The sequence below is a fragment of the Halichoerus grypus genome, chromosome 10 (assembly GCF_964656455.1).
Source record: "Halichoerus grypus chromosome 10, mHalGry1.hap1.1, whole genome shotgun sequence".
Lineage (NCBI taxonomy): Eukaryota > Metazoa > Chordata > Mammalia > Carnivora > Phocidae > Halichoerus > Halichoerus grypus.
In genome coordinates, this window is record NC_135721.1 from 76,942,180 (window position 1) to 76,963,414 (window position 21,235).

Here is a 21,235-nt window from a genome sequence, read left to right on the forward strand (position 1 = left end):
TCCCGTGCGCACGCGTACCTGGCTCGACCCTCCCTCTCGCGGGGACTACAAGCCGTGCGTGCGCACCCACGCACGTAGAGACGCGTACGTCCACCTGCTCGCCTTACAGGGCGCGTAGTAGAGGCCTCTTCCTGGTCCATCCGCGCCGCGCAGGCGTACGCCCACGCAGCGCTTAGACGTCCCACACGAGCGTCCCGTCTCCTAGTAACCAGCCGCTGCCCCCTTCTTCACCACTTAATTCTTACTCCCTGTCTGCTGCCGCCGCACCCACATAGAACACGCATGCGCAGGGCTGTATCTCCTCCTGCCTCCTTCCTTCGGCTCTAGAACACCTGCTGCTTCACTATTGCAGCTTTGTGGCATTTTTTTTTCCTAGGGATACGGTACCGTTTTGGACCCAAGTTCAGTGAACTCGTTACTCCCTAGAGCTGCTTTTGGGCACTGGGAGGTTGTTGAGCTCTCCTGCCGTAGCCAGGAGCCGGTTTTCGGGGAGTCTACTAGGTCGGGTTCTGCTGCTGCATCCTCTCGGAAGAGAGCAGTTCTGTTCGGGTAAGCGCCTGCAGCCTGCGGAGCCAGCGAACCCACGGCCGCCCTGCATGATTCAGTCATGGTTGAATCGAGAAGTGGCAGAACTAGCAATGAAAAGGTGCAAATTCCTGACTGGTATTCCTTCTCCACATGCCAGTTCTTCTCCGAAACCCCTTTCCAGAAAAACTGGTGATGGTTAACAAAAAAGGAAAGGGTATACTATCTCACTTGATATTTAATATTGTATCGATTGTTAGCCTGTTTAATACCATTTACATTTGTCTTCTCCCGAGTAGGAGCCTTCAGTCTTGGAACACTAATTTAACCAGGTGTAATATTTTTGGCCCTCCAACTATGTTAAAATTAACCACATCACCTAAAAGTGGAGAAATGAGCTTTTTAGTGAAAAAGAATGAGGACTGCATTACTCTGCCAAATTTTGGGAGCCCGGCTTGAAAAGAAATACTGTTTTTTAAACATTTCTTAATATTAAACTGTCTTAACCCAAGGGCTTCTGAATTCTAATGGCTTTATCTGCTTGTCTTTTCCTACAGGTGAAATAGGTAACTAGATTTTTATAGCTGTTCTCTGATGATCTTGGTTAAGTTTGCACCTCTGTATTTCAAAAGTAATTTCACATTTGAAGAGACTAACAATTCCTGTGTTTGCCAGGTGAGTACTCCTTTTCCCCCCGTAATATATTATTGGCAGTCATAAACACATGTTAGAACAAATTTCTTCGTAGTAGTACATTTAATTATAAGTGCCATATGTTTTCCCCATCTCTGCTCTGATTTCACCGTTATTTGTGCCATTACATCTCCTAGTTTGTAGCATTTTTTTTCAGTTATCATATACTTTGTGAGTATAGCTAGACACTAAAAAATTAACTTGAGTGTCCTTGTTCTTTTAAAGAATTCAGAGGTTTCAAGAGGTACATTTCCTCTGAAATATAATTATGCCTAACTGGTAAAATAAGTTACAAAGATACATGAACTGGAGCCTGCCTGGCTCAGTTGGTAGAGCATGTGACTCTTGCTTTTGGGGTCGTGAGTTCAAGCCCCACGTTGGGTGTAGAACTTACTTAAAAATTTTTTTTTATTAAAAATTTTTTTTTAATTTTAAAATTAGGGGCACCTGGGTGGTTCAGTTGGTTAAGTGTCTGCCTTTAGCTCAGGTCATGATCTCAGGGTCCTAGGCCAGTGTCCAGCTCCCTGCTCAGCAGGGAGCCTACTTCTCCCTCCCCCTCTGACCTTCCCCCCGTTCATCCTCTCTCTCTCACTCTCTCTCAAATAAATAAATGTTTAAAAAAGTACTTTCCTACCTTCCATATTAGTACTTCCCTTACGGAAAAAGTAAGAAAAGCTTAAGCATTTATGTGCACCAACTAGATGTTACTGAAGATTCTTTGGAAAGACTATAGGGAAAAGGACATTTTAAGGCCAAACCAGGGCATGAAGATTTTCCTTTCTTTTCCTATCAAGGACTGGTGACTTTGTCCCCCAACCCAAGAAAGTGAACATTTTCTTCCCTCTATGGAAATCTAAAGAGTGGTAAGCGCTCCATCCTGCCCTAACTAATCCTTTTATAGTACCTGTGCTCTCCTGCTGTTACACTCTTGTGTAATTTTAAGGTCTGGGTTTTCTGTTCCCTTAGTTTCCCCCATCATTTCACAAGCTTCACTATGAAAGTCTCTATTTTGGGGTGCCTGGGTAGCTCAGTCGGTTAAGCTTCTGCCTTTGGCTCAGGTCATGATCCCCAAGTTGGGCTCCCTGTGTCAGGCTCCCTGCTCAGCGGAGCCTGCTTCTCCCTGTGTCCCTCCTCTCTCTCTCTCTCTCAAATAAATAAAATCTTAAAAAAAAAAAAGAAAACCTCTATTTTGTCTTTTTTTCCCTATACCTCCTTGGTTCCCTAAGAAAAAAATTGGGGACGCCAATTGAACATATGTTAAGTTGCTTGACGTTGTTCCACAGCTAACTGGTGCTCTGTTCATTTTAATACCTCTTTTGATATATCTTCAAGTTCGCTCTTCTTTCCATTGGCAGTGTTAACCCCATCCACAGTATTTTTTATGTCAGAATTGTTTTTTTCATCTCTGGAAGTTTAATTCCTTTTAATATCTTCCGTTTCTAACTTCATCATGCTCATGCTTTGCTCTATCTTCTTGAAAATATGGAATATATTTAAAATAGCTGATAAAGTCCTTGCGTACTAATTCTATCACCTGTGTCATTTCTGGGTTTGTTTCTATTAACTAATTTTTTTCCTCCTGCTTATGAGTCGTATTTTTCTGCTTGTTTTCATGCCTGGTTAATTTTTTTGGCTGTCAGACATTGCAGATTTTACATTGTTGGGTGCTGGAATTTTTTGTTTTTGTTTTTCTTTAAATATATTTAGGCTTCGTTCTGAGATGTAGTAATGTTACTTGGAAACAGTTGTATCATTTAGAGCTGCACTGTCCAAAATAGTAACCACTAGCTATATGTGGCATTTTGAATTTATATTAATAAAATTAGATAAAACCTAAATTATTAATATTAAATAAGATTATATATTAAATATTATATTAAATAAAATTAGGTAAAACTTAAGATTTCATTTGCACTATGTATATTTCAAATTCCAAAGCCACATGTGGCTAGTGGCTAGTATAGTGGACAATAGATAGAGAATATTTAAATCATTGAGGAAAGTTCTGTTGGACAGCAATGCTTTAGAAGCTTGCTTTTAAACTTTGTTACATCCAAAATACTCTTTAGGGCTAATCTGGCCTCTTTCTGAAGCCAGTACCTTTTTGAGGACTCTGATCAATGCCCTGTGTGTTAGGAGTTCTTTACACTCAGGCTGGTGGGAACTCCATTCCTGACCCTGTGGAAGCTCTGCAGACTATTCAGCCTTCTCCTTTTTGGTGGTTCTTTCTCAGGCCCCAGTAGTTTCCTTGCACATGTGTTTCCTGATTAGTACTCAGCCAAAGAATTGTGGGGAATCCTCTGCCTATCTCTGGAGCTCTTTCTCTCACTGCCCCTCTCTCCACAAGTTCTAGTGACTGTGGCTTCTACAGACTCTGAACTCCTGTCTTCTCAACTCATTGAAATAACCAGACACACTACAGGTTCCCCCTCCTTGTGCAGAAGCCTGAAATCTCTAGGCAGCAAGCACTCATAGCGCTCACCTCGTTTATTTCCTTTCTCTCAGGGATTACTCTCTTGCACAGCCTTTTGTCCATTATCTAAAAACCATGTGTTTTTGTCTGTTTTATAACAGTGGTTTGCAATTTAAAAATTACTTCAGACTGAGGGAACTGTAAGTGCATGAGCCCTAAAGCAGAAGAGGGGTTGGCACAGCATGTACTTAGGAATGGCAATGAGGTCATGGGGCAGAATGAGTGAGAGAGATAGGAGTTTGAGAAGACAGAATGTTAACTGGTGTTATCAGTCTCCTATTGCTGGTGTAATAATATACCACAAACTTGGTGGCTTTAAGCAACACAAATATATTATCTTACAGTTCTGGAGGTTAGGAGTCCAAAATGGATCTCACTAGAGTAAAATCAAAATGTCAGCTGGGCTGTATTCCTTGTGGGGGCTCTCGGGGAGAATCCATTTTCTTGTCTTTCCAGCTTCTGCAGAATGCCTGCTTTGTACGGCTCATGGTGTCCTTTTATCTTCAAAGCCAGCAATGGCCAGTCAGGTCCTTCCCACATTGCATCATTCTAACAGTGACATTCCCACCTCTCTTTCACTTACGCAGACCCTTGTGATTACATTGATAACCAGTGAAGAGAGCAGGATAATCTCCCCACCTCAAGGTCACTTAATTGGCAACCTTAATTCCATCTGCAACCTTAGTTTCCCTTTGCCATGTGACATATTCACAGGTTTTGGGAATTAGGATGTGGACTTCTTTGGGGACCATTATTCTGCCTAGCACAGCTGGAGACTCAATATGTAGACAATTTGCCTTTCACTCTGACATGGAAAGTACCTAGAGCAGAGTGGTGAGCAGAGGATTGATGACATCTGGCTTATGTCTTTGTTGTTTTGTTTTGTTTTTTTAATGATTTTATTTATTCATAAGAGAGAGAGAGAGAGAGGCAGAGGGAGAAGCAGGCTCCCCGCTGAGCCAGGAGCCCGATGCGGGACTCGATCCCAGGAGTCTGGGATCATGACCTGAGCCGAAGGCAGACGCTTAACCATCTGAGCCACCCAGGCGCCCTGGCTTATGTTTTAAAAGGCTCATTCCAGATACAGTTTGAGGAAAATACAATGGGAAGGGTTGGGCAAGAATAGAAACAGAAACAGGATTCATTGAAGGATTAGATGTGGAATATGAAATAGGAGCTAAAAATTACTCCACCAGTAATGCACAAGGTTTCCCATCATCCTGTATTCTCCTTAATTCTCCATGTTATCCACCTTTCTAGTGTGCCGTTCAGATGGTAGTAAACTTGCATTTCTCTGATTCCTAGTAAGTTTGAACATCTCTTTATGTACTCATTATCTATTTGGGATTCTCCAATCTGTGAATTATGTCTTTACATCCTTTGCCCATTTTCCTATTGAATTTCCTTTTTTCTTGTTGATTTGTAGTTATTCTTCTTACATTCTAGCTGTAAATCCCTTGTCTGCTTTATAGAGCACATCTTCCAATCTCTATCATTTTAACTTTGTTTATAGTTTCTTTATTGAATAGAAGTTCTTAATTGTGAGTAATCAGGTCCATCTGTTTTCTTCCTTATTCTTTGAGCCTTTTAGTTTTTATTCAAGAAATCCTTCTCCACCCAAGGTGACCAATATATTGTCCTGCATTTTTAAAATTACATTTATAGTTCTGTGATTCACATCTGGGTCTTTACTGCATTTGGAGTCCACTTTTGTTTGTATATAAAATAGGGATCCTACTTTATTTTCATCCCCATCATGAGCTGGTATTCACAGTACTATCCTACTAAACTTAGTGTGTTCTATCCCCTTTGTTGTATGGTGCCACTTTTACCATATGTGAAGTTCTGGCACATGACTAGGTCCAAATTGGAACTCTGTCATGTTCTGTTTGTCCTTTATTTGTTCCTGCACCTGTACTAAACTGTACATTTTTTTTAACTTTCACTTTGTAGCATATCTAATGATAAGGCAAGTCTCCTGTTGTGTATGTCCAAATTTATTTAGTTTCTAATGGAACTTTATTCTTCCTTATGCATTCAAGATTTCTTCTTGAATGGCAATCTGAATGCCAGGCCAAAGAGGCCCGAATAGACTTGTTCTCCCTTCATGTCCTCAAGATTCCAGACAAGTTAAGGTGAGACTCAAAGGGCCAAACCTACCCTATTGCATTTGGTTCCTCCTCAATCCCTCTATTAAACTGAAATTTAATGTGCTAGTTGAGAATTCTGTATGTTATCATTATTTTACCATTGTTGATTTCAAATGCAATATGTTGTTTTACAGAGTTTTGTTACTATGGTTGACCCTTCAACAATGCAGGGGTTGGGGGCACCAACCCCCTGCCCATGCAGTCAAAAATCTGCATATATCTGTCAACTCCCCCAGAACCAAACTATTAATAGCCTACTGCTGACTGGAAGCCTTACCAATAATATTAAAAATTAACACATATTTTGTATGTCATATGTATTATATACTATATTCTTATGATAAACTAGAGAGAAGAAAAGGTTATTAAGAAAATCATAAGAGGAAAATACATTTACATTACTATGCCATATTTACTGAAAAAAAATTTGCATGTAATTGGATGCATGTGGTTCAATCCTGTGTTGTTCAAGGGTCAATTGTATATTATTTTTAGCTTTTTTCAACTTTGTATTCTGAAAAAATTTTAAACATACAGAAACTTAACAAGAATAATCCACTGAACAATTTTTTATCCTTTCCTACCTAGATTAACAATTGTTAACATTTTAAACATTTTATTTTCTCTTTATCTATTGCTAGGTAATTTGAAAGCAAGTTGTAGATATGATCCTTTACCCCTATTTCAGCATGTCTCTCCTAAGAACAAGGACATTCAGTAATATAACCACAGTACAGTTACCACATTCAGGGCATTTCACATTAATGCAATATTATTATCTAATAAACCATCCATATTCAAATTTTCCAATTGTCCAAGAAATGGCCCTTATAATACATTTCTCCTCCACCTCCCCAAATAAGAATCATTCATTGCATTTGGATATCATGTCTCTTTAGTCTTCCTTAATCTGGAACAATTCTTCAGTTTCTCTTTGTCTTTCATACATTGACATTTTTGAGTAGAGGCTAATTTGTTTTATATAATATCTCTCAATTTGGGTTTATCTGATTGTTTCCTCATGATTAGATTCAAGTTATACATTTTTAACAGAAGGACTTCCTTTTTAAGTAATCAAAGAGGACAGACCAAAGAATAGAATAAATTCAATTTTATTAATTTGAAGATAGTATTAGATATATATTTGATGAGAAAAAAATTCACCTTCAGTTTCCAAATCTAAGAAATAGGTATACCTACATTTTAGAATATCATCACAGAGAGCTTTTAAAAATTTAGCTAAATTGTATTTGATTCCTAAAAAGCCATTTCCTAATTGTTACATTAACAACTTCTGAGTAACTAGTATGTTTAGGATACTGCAACAGGCCCAGGACTCTGTTCTGTTATAAACACTAACCACACGTGGATAACAAAGTTTCAAGATGATATTTTTAGAGATCTTCTGTCAATAAATGATTAGAGCTTGATGGGAATGAAATTCTAAATTTATAAAAGATACCACAGTACCTAAATATTAAAGAAATAATAATTTCCAAAAAGTGATTAAGTGCTCTCATTCACAAGTCTGTTCCAGATCTCACATTACTGCTGAAGCATCTTCAGTACATCACTGTTGTCTAACAAGCACTGGGCTTTCAGAAGTCCTCACTGTCTTCCTTGGGCCAGGAAGCTGGTCCCTTCTGGCATCCTGGTCATTTCTGCTTATCAAGTTCCTGCCCATCTTTCAAAGCCCAACCCTGACCTATGCTCCCCTCCTTTCAGAACCTTTCCAAGCCCTCCCTCCATGTTGCACACTCATATCTCCTGACAGATTGGGTATCTGTACTAAGAGGTACTGTATCTTTATTGGACTTTTTTTCTTTTTTTTTTTTGTACTGTGGTAAAATATACATACAATTTACCATCTTAACCATTTTTAAGTGTACAGTTCGGTGTATTAAGTACATTCAGCGTGGTGTAAAATCCTTTTAAGGGTGGTTTCCTCTTAGGGTGGGAGAACCCTGCCTGCCTTCCAGCTATCCTTCATCATTCCCCCCCTCTGAAGAGGTAACCCTAAGTGCTATTAGGGAAGAAGGGCGACAACTGATTGTAGCTACTTCCTGCTGGTCAGGGGTGTTGGATGGGGCAGCAGTCAGTGTTCCTCTCATCTCAATCTATCAAGGGGTCCCCTATAGATGTCTGGTTTGACCTCTATGTGAGGCTCCATTTGAACCACAATTTGGAGTTTGATGACCTTTATTCTGGAAGATATAAAGCAGGTTAGGGCATTTAGGAGGCAAGGCCCAAAGCACAATGCAAGACCGAGTACAGCCAGGGGTCCAGTGAGAGATCCAGGATGTTTTAGTGACTCCCCACATACTCCCAGAGGGCGGGTGAAAGGAGTGCAATAAGAATTATGATTTTGATGGGATATAGGGAAAGTAACATTTAAGAAGACTTTTCTGTGTCTTGTCGCTTCAAGACTAGTTTGAGGTCCTCTCTGGGTTCACAGAGGGATTTCAGTTCCTTGTTGTTAAGCCCATTGGGGACCAGGGTTTGACTCCAAAATGGTGGATCCAGGCTTCAAATTTAGGCACTTTGACTGCTATTGGAGTGGCTAAAATCACTGTATGCGGGTCTTCCCAGATAGGCTCTAACAAGCACTTGGTAAATATCCCACTTGCTGTTGAGCTGGTCTCTGGGCCTGGGTTAGATCACCCAAGGTCATTCCCTTTAAAGCTGGGGCACTGAGCAAGGTCTTCTTGAGATTTTTTTAAAGGTTTTCCTGACTCTGGATCCCACATTAATAGATGGGTACTGGCTGTCTGGGTGTCCGGTTTTATAGTTTTAGATCTTACATTTAGGTCTTTGATAGATTTTGAGTTAATTTTTGCATATGGTATTGGGTAGAGGTCAATTTCATTCTTTTGCAGGTGGGTATCCAGTTTCCCCAGCACCTTTTGTTGAAAAAAACTGTCCTTTTCTCCATCAAATGATCTAAGCACCTTTGTCAACAATCATTTGACCGTATATCTGAGAGTTTATTTCTGGGCTCTCTATTCTGTTACATTGGTCTGCTTTTAGGCCAGTACCACACTATTTTGATTACTGTTGCCTTCTATTAAGTTTTAAAATCAGGAAGTGTGGGTCCTCCAGCTTTGTTCATCTTTTTCAAGATTATTTTGATTATTCGCGATTCCATATGAATTTTCGGATGAATTTTCTATTTCTGCAAAAAGCGTCACTGGGATGTTGATAGGGATTGCCCTGAATGTATGGACATTTTACAATATTAGGTCTTCTAATTCATGAACATGGGATATGTTTTATTTATGTCTTCTTTAATTTCTTTCAGCAGTGTTTTATAGTTTTCATCATACAAGTATTTTACCTTGGTTAATTCCTAAGTATTTTATTGTTCTATTTATGCTATTGTAGATGGATTTGTTTTCTTAATTTCCTTTGCAGATTATGCATTGTTAGTTCATAGAAATGCAACTTAAAATTTTTTTTATTTAAATTCAATTTAGTTAAAGTGGTAAATTACTAATTTCAGTGGTAGAATTTAGTGATTCATCAGTTGCATAGAACACCAAGTGCTTATTATATCAAGTGCCCTCCTTAATGCCTATTACCTAATTACCCCATCCCCCCCCACCTCCTCTCCAGCAAATCTCAGTTTCTTTCCTTTTTAAAGATTTTTATTTATTTGTCAGAGAGAGAGAGAGCAAAAGCAGGGGGAGCAGCAGAGGGAGAGGGAGAAGCAGGCTCCCCACCGAGCAGGGAGCCTGATGTGGGACTCGATCCCAGGACCTTGGGATCATGACCTGAGCCAAAGGCAGACGCTTAACGACTGAGCCACCCAGGCGTCCCCTCAGTTTCTTTCCTATAGTTAAGAGTCTCTTGTGGTTTGCCTCCCTGTTTTTATATTATTTTATTTTCCTTCCCTTCCCCTATGTTCATGTTTTGTTTCTTAAATTCCACAGATGAGTGAAATCATGAGATATTTGTCTTTCTCTGATTGGCTTATTTCACTTAGCATAATACCCTCTAGTTCCGTCCATGTTGTTGCAATTGGAAAGATTTCATTTTTTGATGGCTGAGTAATACTCCATTGCACATACACACACAAACACACACACACACACACACACATGCACGCACACCACATTTTCTTTATCCATTCATATGTTGATGGACATCTGGGATTTTTCCATATTTTGGCTATTGTGGACATTGCTGCTACAAACATTGGGGTGCAGGTGCCCTTTCAAATCACTATGTTTGTATCCTTCGGATAAATACCTAGTAGTGCAGTTGCTGGGTCATGGGGTAGCTCTATTTTTAACTTTTTGAGAACCTCCATACTGTTTCTAGAGTGGCAGCACCAGTTTGCATTCCAACCAACAGTGTAAGAGGGTTCCCCTTTCTTCACATCCTTCCCAACATCTGTTGTTTCCTGAGTTGTTCATTTTTTTAGCCATTCTGACAGGTGTGAGGTGGTATCTCATTGTGGTTTTGATTTGTATTTCCCTGATACCGAGTGATGTTGAGCATTTTTTCATGTCCATTAGCCATTTGTATGTCTTCTTTGGAGAAATATCTGTTCATGTCTTCTGCCCATTTCTTGATAGGATTTTTTTGGTTTTTGTGTGTTGAGTTTGATAAGTTCTTTATAGATTTTGGATACTAGCCCTTTATCTGATATGTCATTTGTGACATATCTGTCCAGGGGTTTATCAATCTTGTTAATTCTTTCAAAGAACCAGCTCCTTGTTTTGTTGATCTGTTTTACCATTTCTTTGATTTCTATTATCATTGATTTCTGCTCTAATCTTTATTATTTCCCTTTTCCTGCTGGATTTAGGCTTCATTTGCTGTTTTTTTCTAGCTTCTTTAGGTGTAAGTTTAGTTTGTGTATTTGAGTCCTTTTTGCTTCTTGAGGAAGGCATTTATTGTTATATAGTTCCCTCCTAGGACCACCTTTGCTGCCTCCCAAAGGTTTTGAATGTCATGTCTTCATTTTCATTTGCTTCTATGTTTTTTATTTTTTTTTTAATTCTTCTTTAATTTCCTGGTTGACCCATTCACGCTTTAGCAGGATGTTCTTTAACCTTCATGGATTTGTGGTCCTTCCAAATTTCTTCTTGTGGTTGACTTCAAGTTTCATAGCTTTGTGGTCTGAAAATATGCATGGTATGATCTCAATCTTTTTGTATTGGTTGAATCCTGATTTTTTTATCTGTCCTGGAGAATGTTCCATGTGCACTCGAGAAGAGTGTGTATTCTGCTGCTTTAGGATGAAATGCTCTGGATATATCTGTGAAGTCCATCTGGTCCAATGTATCATTCAAAGCCCTTGTTTCCTTGTTGATTTCCTGCTTAGATGATCTGTCCATTGTATTGAGTGGGGTGTTAAAGTCCCCTACTATTACTGTATTATAAATGAGTTTCTTTAATTTTGTCATTAATTGATTTATACATTTGGCTACAACTGTTACATCTTCTTGTTGGATGGACCCTGTTGTTATGATATAGTGTCCCTCTTCATCTCTTATTATAGTCTTTGGTTTAAAATCTAGTTGTCTGAAATAAGGATGGCTATTCAAGCTTTCTTTTGATGTTCGTTAACAAGATGAATGGTTCTCCACCCCCTCACTTTCCATCTGGAGGTGTCTTTGGGTCTAAAATGAGTCATCTGTAAGCAGCATATCAATGGGTCTTGTTTTTTTACCCATTCTGAGACCTATGTCTTTTGATAGGAGCATTTAGCCCATTTATATTCAGAGTAATTATTGAAAGATATGAATTTAGTGCCATTGTATTACCTGTAAAGTCTCTGTTCCTGCAGATTGTCTCTTTTCCTTGTTTGTCTTTGTTACTTTTGGGCTCTCTCTCTGTTCAAAGGGTCCTCTTTAATATTTCTTGCAGAGCTGGTTTAGTGTTCACAAATTCCTTTAGTTTTTTGTTTTGTTTTGGTTTTGGTTTTTGGTTTTTGCTTGCTTGTTGTTTGTTTTTTGTTTTTTGTTTTTGGTCTTGGTAACTCTTTATCTTCTATTCTGAATGACAGCCTTGCTGGATAAAGTTCTTCATTGGAAATGCAACTGACTTTTGTGTGCTGACTGCATCCTGCAATTTTGCCAAATTCGTTTATTAGTTCCAATAGCTTTTTTTGTGGAATCTTTAGAGTTTTCTACATATGAGATCATATAATCTGTGAATAGAGGTAATTTCACTTCTTCCTTTCCAATTTGTTTCTTTTTGCTCTGGCTAGAACTTCCAGTACTATGTTCAATAAAAGTGGTGAAAATGGGCATTCTTGCCTTATTCCTGATCTTAAAGGAAAAGCTTTCTCCATTGAGTATGATACTTGCTTTGGGTTTCTCATATATGGCATTTATTATGTTGAGGTATTTTCCTTCTTTTCCTGGCTTGTTGGTTTTATCATGAAAGTTTGTTGAAATCAGATGTTTTTCTGCCTCCATTGAAATGATTGTGTGATTCTTTTTTTTTATTATAATATAATATAATATTTGTTTCAGGGGTACAGGTCTGTGATTCATCAGTCTTACACAATTCACAGCGCTCACCATAGCACATACCTCCCCAATGTCCATCACCCAGCCACCCCATCCCAACCACCCCCCTCCACTCCAGCAACCCTCAGTTTGTTTCCTGAGATTAAGAGTCTCTTATGCTTTGTCTCCCTCTCTGGTTTCATCTTGTTTCATCTTTCCCTCCCTTCCCCTATGATCCTCTGCCTTGTTTCTCAAATTCCACATATCAGTGAGATAATATGATAATTGTCTTTCTCTGATTGACTTATTTTGCTTAGCATAATACCCTCTAGTTCCATTCACATCATTGCAAATGGCAAGATTTCATTTTTGATGGCTGCATAATATTCCATTGTGTTTGTGTGTGTGTGTGTGTGTGTGTGTGTGTGTGTGTGTACCACATCTTCTTTATCCATTCATCTGCTGATGGGCATCTAGGCTCTTTCCATAGTTTGGCTATTGTGGACATTGCTGCTATAAACATTGGGGTGCATGTGCCCCTTCAGATCACTATATTTGTATCTTTGGGGTAAATACCCAGTAGTGCAATTGCTAGGTTGTAGGGTAGCTCTATTTTCAACTTCTTGAGGAACCTCCATACTGTTTTCCAGAGTGGATGCACCAGCTTGCATTCCCACCAACAGTGTAGGAGGATTCCCCTTTCTCTGCATCCTTGCCAACATCTGTCGTTTCCTGACTTGTTAATTTTAGCCATTCTGACTGGTGTTAGGTAGTATCTCATTGAGGTTTTGATTTGTATTTCCCTGATGCCAAGTGATGTTGAGCACTTTTTCATGTCTTTGTTGGCCATTTGGATGTCTTCTTTGCAGAAATGTCTGTTCATATCTTCTGCCTGTTTATTTATTGGATTATTTGTTCTTTGGGTGTTGTTTGATAAGTTCTTTATAGATCTTGGATACCAGCCCTTTATCTGTAGTGTCATTTGCAGATATCTTCTCCCATTCTGTCAGTTGTCTTTTGGTTTTGTTGACTGTTTCCTTTGCTGTGCAAAAGCTTTTTATCCTGATGAAGTCCCAATAGTTCATTTTTGCCTTTGCTTCCCTTGCCTTTGGTGATGTTTCTAGGAAGAAATTGCTGCGGCTGAGGTCGGAGAGGTTGCTGCCTGTGTTCTCCTTTAGGATTTTGATGGACTCTTGTCTCACATTTAGGTCTTTCAACCATTTTCAGTCTATTTTTGTGTGTGGTGTAAGGAAATGGTCCAGTTTCATTCTTCTGCATGTGGCTGTCCAATTTTCCCAACACCATTTGTTGAAGAGACTGTCTTTTTTCCACTGGACATTCTTTCCTACTTTGTCAAAGATTAGTTGACCATAGAGTTGAGGGTTCATTTCTGGGCTCTCTATTCTGTTCCATTGATCTATGTGTCTGTTTTTGTGCCAGTACCATACTGTCTTGAGGATTACAGCTTTGTAATAGAGCTTGAAGTCTGGAATTGTGATGCCACCAGCTTTGCTTTTCTTTTTCAGCATTCCTCTGGCTATTCGGGATCATTTCTGGTTCCATGATCATGGAACGTTTTTCCATTTCTTTGTGTCTTCCTCCATTTCTTTCAAGAGTATTTTATAGTTTTCTGAGTACAGATTCTTTGCCTCTTTGGTTAGATTTATTCCTAGGTATCTTATGGTTTTGGGTGCAATTGTAAATGGGATCAACTCCTTAATTTCTCTTTCTTCTGTCTTGTTGTTGGTGTATAGGAATGCCACTGATTTGTGTGCATTGATTTTATATCCTGCCACTTTACTGAATTCCTGTATGAGTTCTAGCAGTTTTGGGGTGGAGTCTTTTGGGCTTTCCACATAAAGTATCATATCATCTGCAAAGAGTGAGAGTTTGACTTCTTCTTTGCCGATTCAGATGCCTTTTATTTCTTGCTGGAGTTCTGCCGTTCTCATTGATCGATAAACTTGGTCTTGATGGCTGTTCTTGCTGATCTTCTGGGGGAGGGGCCTGTTGCAGTGATTCTCAGATGACATTGCCTGAGGCAGAATTGCATCGCCCTTTCCGGGGGCCGGGCTAAATAATCTGCTCAGGTTTGCTCTCGGGAGCTTTTGTTCCCTGCAAGCTTTCTGTACAGCTTTGGAGGACGAGTGTGAAATTGGCAGCCTCCCAATCTCTGGCCCCGGAGGAGCCAAGAGCTCGGGGTGCCACTCCTAAGTGAGCCCCCAGAGAAAAGCAGTCACTCACTCCCGTCTCCCAGGTCTCCGGCCGCACTCCGTGCTCACCCGGCCTGTGACCGAGCATTTCTATCTCTGGCACCCGACCCCGTGTGGAGTCTCCAAACCCAGCAGATCCCTGCGGTGCGCTCCCGTGCCACTTCTCCTGGGGGAGGAAGGGGAGTCTCCCCGGATCTGCCGCTTGTTGGGTCCCTGCTGGAGGAGCAGGGGCCCGACTGTGCTGCAGATCACGGTTTACGGCAACCCCGAGCTGAGAGTCCGCTCCTCGGCTCTGTCTTTGCAGCCGGCTTCCCTGCTCCAATACCTGGGAGCTCTGCCGCACTCAGGCACCCCCAGTCTTTCTGTGACCCCGACGGTCCTGAGACCACACTGTCCCGCGAGGGTTCCACCCCCCGCTTAGCCACTGGAGCGACGTCCCTCAGCGGAGCCGACTTCTGAAAGTTCCGATTTTGTGCTCCGCAGCTCTATCACTTGCCGGTAGCGGCTGACGGAGGGCCACTCCCCCACCGTCTATCCTCCCGAATATCGCCTCGGATTCACTTCTCCGCACGTCCTACCTTCCAGAAAGTGGTTGCTTTCCTGTTCAGAGAGTTGCTGCTATTCTTTTCTTCGATCTCCTGTTGAGTTCATAGGTGTTCAGAATGGTTTGATCCCTATCCAGCTGAATTCCTGGGACCAGACGAAATCCAGGTCTCCTACTCCTCCATCATCTTGCTCCTCAATTGTGTGATTTTTTTCCTTCATTCTTTAATGTGATATATTGATCAATTTTCATATATTGGTCCTTTCTTGCATTCTAGGAGTAAATCCACTTGTTCAGGGTGTATAATCCTTTTAATACTTTGCTGAATTCAGTTTGTTAGTATTTTGTTGAGGATTTTTATATTAATGTGCATTAGGAATATTGGTCTACAGGTTTGTTTGTTTAATTTGTTTTTCTTGTAGTGTCTTGGCCTGGCTTTTGTGTCAAGGTAATGCTAGCCTCACAAAATGAGTTAGGAAGTATTCCCTCCTTTTCAATTTTTGGAGAAGTTTGAGAAATATTGATATTAATTTTTAAATGTCTGGTAGAATTCACCTGTGATGCCATCTGGTCCTGGGCTTTTCTTTGTCAAGAGTTTTTTGATTACTGATTCAATCTCCTTACTAGTCATTGGTCTATTCAGATTTTGTTTCTTCATGACAGTCTTGGTAGGTTTTGTGTTTCTGGAATTTGTCCATTTCACCTAGAATATCCGGTTTGTTGGCATACAACTTTTTAGAGCACTCTCTTTTTTTTTAAAGATTTTATTTATTTATTTATTTGAGAGAGAGAGTGAGGAGAAACAGCATGAAAGGGGAGAGGGTCAGAGGGAGAAGCAGGCTCCCCGCTGAGCCGGGAGCCCGATGTGGGACTTGATCCTAGGACTCCGGGATCATGACCTGAGCCGAAGGCAGTCGCTTAACCAACTGAGCCACCCAGGCACCCTAGAGCACTCTCTTATAAATCCTTTTTTATTTCTGTAGAATCAGTAGTAATGCTCCACTTTCATTTCTGATTTTAATAATTTGAGTCTCCTCTCTTTTTTTCTTAGTCCATCTAGCTAAAGTTTGGTCAATCTTTGTTGATCTTTTGAAAGAATCACTTTTGGTTTCATTGTTTTTTCTGTTGTTTTTCTATTTTCAATTTTATTCATCTCTGCTCTAATCTTTATTTCCTTCCTTCTGCTAATTATGAGTATAGTTTGTTCTTCTTTTTCTAGTTCCTTAAGTTACAAAGTTAGGTTGATGATTTGAGATCTGTCTTGTTTTGTTAATGTGTTTATAATTATAAATTTCCCCCTTAGCACTGATTTAGCTGTATCCCATAGGTTTTGATATGCTATAATTTTGTTGAAATTCATCTCTAAGTATTTTCTAATTTCCCTTCTGATTTCTTTGGTCCGTTGGTTATTAAAGAGTGTGTTAATTCACATAGATTTGCGAATTTTCCTGTTTTACCTCTGTTATTGATTTCTACCTTCATTCTGTTGTGGTCAGATAAGGTATCTTGTATGATATCCATCTTTTAAAATCAGCTGAGACTTGGGCTGCCTGGGTGGCTCAGTTGGTTAAGCAGCCAGCTCTTGATTTCAGCTCAGGTCATGATCTTAGGGTCCTGGGATCAAGCCCAGCATCAGGCTCCATGCTCAGTGGGGAGTTTGCTTGAGGATTCTCTCACTTCCTCTCCCCCAGCACACTTGCTCTATCTCTGTCTCTCTCTCAAAATATAAATTTTTAAAATAAAAAAATAAAATAGAGACTTAATTTGTGGCCTAACATATAGTCTATCCTGGAAAATGTCCCATGTGCACTGGAGAATGTGTATGCTGTTGTTGGGTAGAGTGTTCTGTAAATGTTAAATCTAGTTTATTTAATTTATTAAGTTCTCTATTTCCTTACTTATCTTCTATCTAGTTGTTCTATCCATTATTGAGAGTGGAGTATTGAAGTCTCCAACTATTATTATAGAACTGTGTGTTTCTCCCTTCAATTCTCTATTTGCTTTGTATATTTTGATGGTGTGTTAGTAGGTGGATAAATGTTTACAGTTGTTTGGGCATCTTTATTTTTGGCAGAACATCTAGCAGAATGTTTGGCCTTCAGTAATTATTTCTTTAATCCACTAATAATTTATTAAAAGTTTTTGATAGCAAAAATGATAAAGGCCTAAGTAGAGAAGTTCTATTATTTTCTGAAAGGTGATAAAGCATAAAATCTGGTAAATTCCTTTTTTAAAAGACTTTCAGAGAATCTGTAGAACCTGCAAACCCTCCCACAAAGAAAATGTGAACACAGAGATGGAAGGCAATTTTACTTTATATTTGTGGCATCACCACCATGATGTTTCATGAAAACAAGCGTTGCCATGGGGTTAGTTGAAATTCCCACTGTATTCACTTGTTATTATTTCTTTTCCAAGCAATCAAGTTGAAGAAACGTTCCCACTACTTAAAGAGGTACCTGCAAACTATATTTATTCAACCATCCCAATGGGATTTTCCCTTAGTAAATCTGCTACTCAGGTATCTGCTATGCATATGGATTCAAAAGTGGATGATCATTTGATGCGAGGGACTGAGAAAAGCAAGTTGAAACCAGTGACTCAATTATTTCAAAACACCAAGAAAATAAGATTAGAAGACACAAACCAAGAACACTTTACAAGAAGTAAAGAGATTGGCTCAGGATCTCTTTCAGAGAAAACCTTGGGTTCTGTGGTATATGTTAAAGAAAATGATGGAATAGAAATGACAGATGTGGAATGAAGTTATTTGTACATACTGCCAAAGAAACCAGAATTTGCTTTTGACTAAGAGAGCATGTTGAATGAGAACTTAACCTTATCAGAAAAACCTAACAAAATGAAGGAAGACACTTGCTTATTTTTCACTATTTATGAATCATGTTAGACTTCACTTTTTTGATACATATTCAAAAAAGTTAATGTTTTAGGGGAAAAAAACTTTCCAAAATTCAAAGCAAAATTTTCTGGTATTACATTCTATCCTTGTCAAAAATCAGAATTTTTGAATAACAGTATTTAAATGGTACCAAAATATTTTAATTGTAATATATTTCTTTAACAAGTGATAAAAAACAGTGCCCAAACAATCTGACATCTGTATTTCACACTATGTGTGGTATACCAATTTTGTAAAATTTATAGTTTGGGATTTTGCTTTAGGGTATTTTATCTTTCTGCATTTTTGCATTTCTGTTCTGTAAAAGATCACTTCAGGTAAACTCTACAAAAGACCAGTACCTTGAGAAGCATTTCACATTTTAAATCATCCTTTTAAAACTGTTTTCCCCCACATTGAATTCATTTCAAAATTACAAAATAGTTATTTCCAAGTTTAATAGTTTACCTTATAGATACTGCCATTTTATACTACTAATATTTAATATAAGCAGCCTATTGTTAAAAAATATTCGTGTTTTATATGTATCAGTTTGCTGTTCTTATGAAATGTCTAGTAGTTTGAGACAGCAGTATTGTCCCAGGTATTGTGAGATGAAATTGAAACCATTTTGTGTCTGGACATATAGTGACCTGTAACTATATTATGTATGTTTTGAACATTTTCCTCTACTTTAATATTTATTGGCTATTTCTAATGCCCAGTTGTGAGTAATCTCCATAATATTCATAAAAACAAAGATGAAAAGGCATCTTCTTTTAGGGGAAGCAATATTTTATAAATCAGAAAAATACAAATGTGATATATTTGTAGGGAATATTGAGCTTAGAGCTAAATAAAATTGTTGAATGGGACATAAGCCAATAGGATGATGCTTTTTATCATTTACAGAACATAATTCTTTGGGAGAGAAAAAAACTCAAGTCTTTCATTTGTTCACCTAACCTGGCACTGTGCTTGTTGCTGGGGATATAGTGGTGAATAAAATAGCCACTGCCATCATAGTGTTTACTGTCTGTCTGCCAGGGAAGATAGAACATCAGACAGTAATTATGTAAGATACAAATTATGATGTGCCATGAAGAAAAAGTAAAATGTCCAAAAGGACAGGACACATAACACATAAACCTGATTTTTAATTGTGGAACTAGGAAGTTTTCCCTAAGGTCATGTCATTTATAGCTTTTGCAGTGACATAGTTGTCCAAGTAAGATGATGGTAATGGTCAAGGTCTTGAGAAGGGGAAGGGTCCTGGTGAAGGTTAGTGGGACAGAATGATGGTTTGAAAGTGAGAAGTAAGGAAAAAGAAAGGAACTCCAGCTAAAAAGGCTATGCACGGAGGTTCTCTGGGGGAAAAGACTGAGCTCAGGATCATGGTTTTGGGACATAACGCAGTTTCCAAAGCAAGTAGACAGTTATATGTATGGAACTAAAAATAAAAATTTTGAAGTAGTATACAGAAATGGTATTGAAAGCCTTGGGAATGAATGAGATTGCTTAAGGTGAATGTATAGTGTGAGCTAAAGTCTTGAGGAACTCAAACATTTAGGACCTGGTCAGCATGGGGGAGCTAGCAAAGGGAACTGAGGAGTTGGCAGTGAGATGGTAAAAAACTAAGACAAGGTAATGTCAAGACTGCTCACAGTAGTTGTTACAGTGGAGGTAGTCAACTGAAAGGTCAGACAAGGATGGAAAGGTCCATTGGATCTAGCAATATGAAATGTCACAGTAACCTTAGCAAAAACCACTTTCCTTCTTTTTTTTTTTTTTAACAGGGGCTTGGCTCAGATATTTACAGCTTTGTTTTTCATCTCCCTGAATGTCAAACAGAACATTTGATAGTCATGTTGGATGTTGAATTTGGGATAATCTTTCATTGTACATGATGCCTCCTGCATTGCAGGATGTGAAATACAGTAGCACACTCCAGTCACTGAGACTATAAAAAATGCAAACATTAATTACCCTCATTGAGAACCATTGCTGCCAAGACAACAGAAAATTGGAATCCCCAAATCCAATCTAAGCCATAGTTTTAGCAGCCCACTCAAGAAGGGAAATCCAAAAAGACTTCCTGGAAGAAGGTGGAATGGAACAAGCTTAATAAGGACAATAACCTCACTTAGATGTTTTGGGAGAATTCTGTAAGTGGTATCTTAAAGGGACTACTTTTCAGAATTCTGTTGTTTCTAATAAGATAGCAAATTCCCCATATAAAGTGTAGTTCAGCAGAAATAAGGATGTTAGGAGACTTTAAATCCAACATATCCATAAAATAAGGTATCTAAACCTATTATACATGCATTGGTGTTATCATGGATGCTATAATAAAAGCTTTCATTTATTGAGCTAGTGTGTGACTGTCTTAATTGGGACTCCCTAGAAGCTGCCTGAGACAGGGATTCAGGTGCACATGATTTTTAAGAGTGTACTCTTTAGGAAAAGGCAGTGAAGGAAGCAAGATAGGGAAACAGGAGGAGTCAGCTAAGGATGAGAGCTCAGATAAATTCTTGGTCTGATCCACAGGGTGCCCTGGAAAGACCAGATAGCACAGTTGTCCCATTACTCACTTTGAGGCAAAGGGGGGATTATTGTACCCCCTACCAGTCTGGCCTTGGTTGCCACCACAAAGCCAAAGAGGGAGGCTAGAGGAGCACGGAGGTAGCATGAATCACTCAGGTGTCTCTGGGCACAACAGCTCCTAGCTCACAGCAGCTGGAAAATGGATGCATGGACTAAGGGGTAAAGGGAACATGGGTAGGGCACTAACAGTCTTTATTACAGTGTCAGACACCTAACATATATTATTTTCCTTTTATTTTGAAACAAGGTCAAATTTACAGAAAAGTTGCTAGTACAAAGGCCTTTCCCTCTCCCCACAACCATTTGAGAATAAGTAGCTGACCTCATTCTTCAGCCCTGAATACTTTAATGATTTAAAGAATTTTATTTATTCTTTATTTCTATTTTTAATGGAAATATAATTGACATAGGACATTGTATTAGTTTTAGGTGTACAATATAATGATTTTATATATGTAGACATTGCAAAACAATTAACACAATAAGTTAACATCCATCACCACACAGTTACAATTTTTTTTCTGTGATGAGAATTTTTAGATCTACTCTCAGCACCTTTTAAATATATAAGACAATATTGTTAAGTATAGACACCATGCTGTACATTAGATTCCCCAGGACTTATTTATCTTTTTTTTTTTTTAAAGATTTTATTTATTCATTTGAGACAGAG

The 21,235-nt window shown here is 38.8% G+C and overlaps 1 protein-coding gene across 2 annotated transcripts; it reads left to right on the top strand.

Moving 5' to 3' along the window:
• The first annotated feature begins 5 nt into the window (after positions 1–5).
• On the top strand, positions 6–20,327 carry C10H2orf15 (chromosome 10 C2orf15 homolog). 2 transcript variants are annotated; one of them, XM_078056670.1, is made up of 5 exons: positions 6–549; positions 1,083–1,200; positions 2,013–2,081; positions 5,734–5,826; positions 17,478–20,327. In XM_078056670.1, the coding sequence occupies exon 5, from the start codon at positions 17,548–17,550 to the stop codon at positions 17,821–17,823; it is 276 nt and encodes a 91-aa protein (XP_077912796.1). In that variant the 5' UTR covers positions 6–549; positions 1,083–1,200; positions 2,013–2,081; positions 5,734–5,826; positions 17,478–17,547; the 3' UTR covers positions 17,824–20,327. The 2 variants fall into 2 exon arrangements, with proteins under 2 accessions (XP_077912796.1, XP_035966664.1); XM_036110771.2 differs by lacking the exons at positions 2,013–2,081; positions 5,734–5,826.
• The last annotated feature ends 908 nt before the right edge of the window (positions 20,328–21,235 follow it).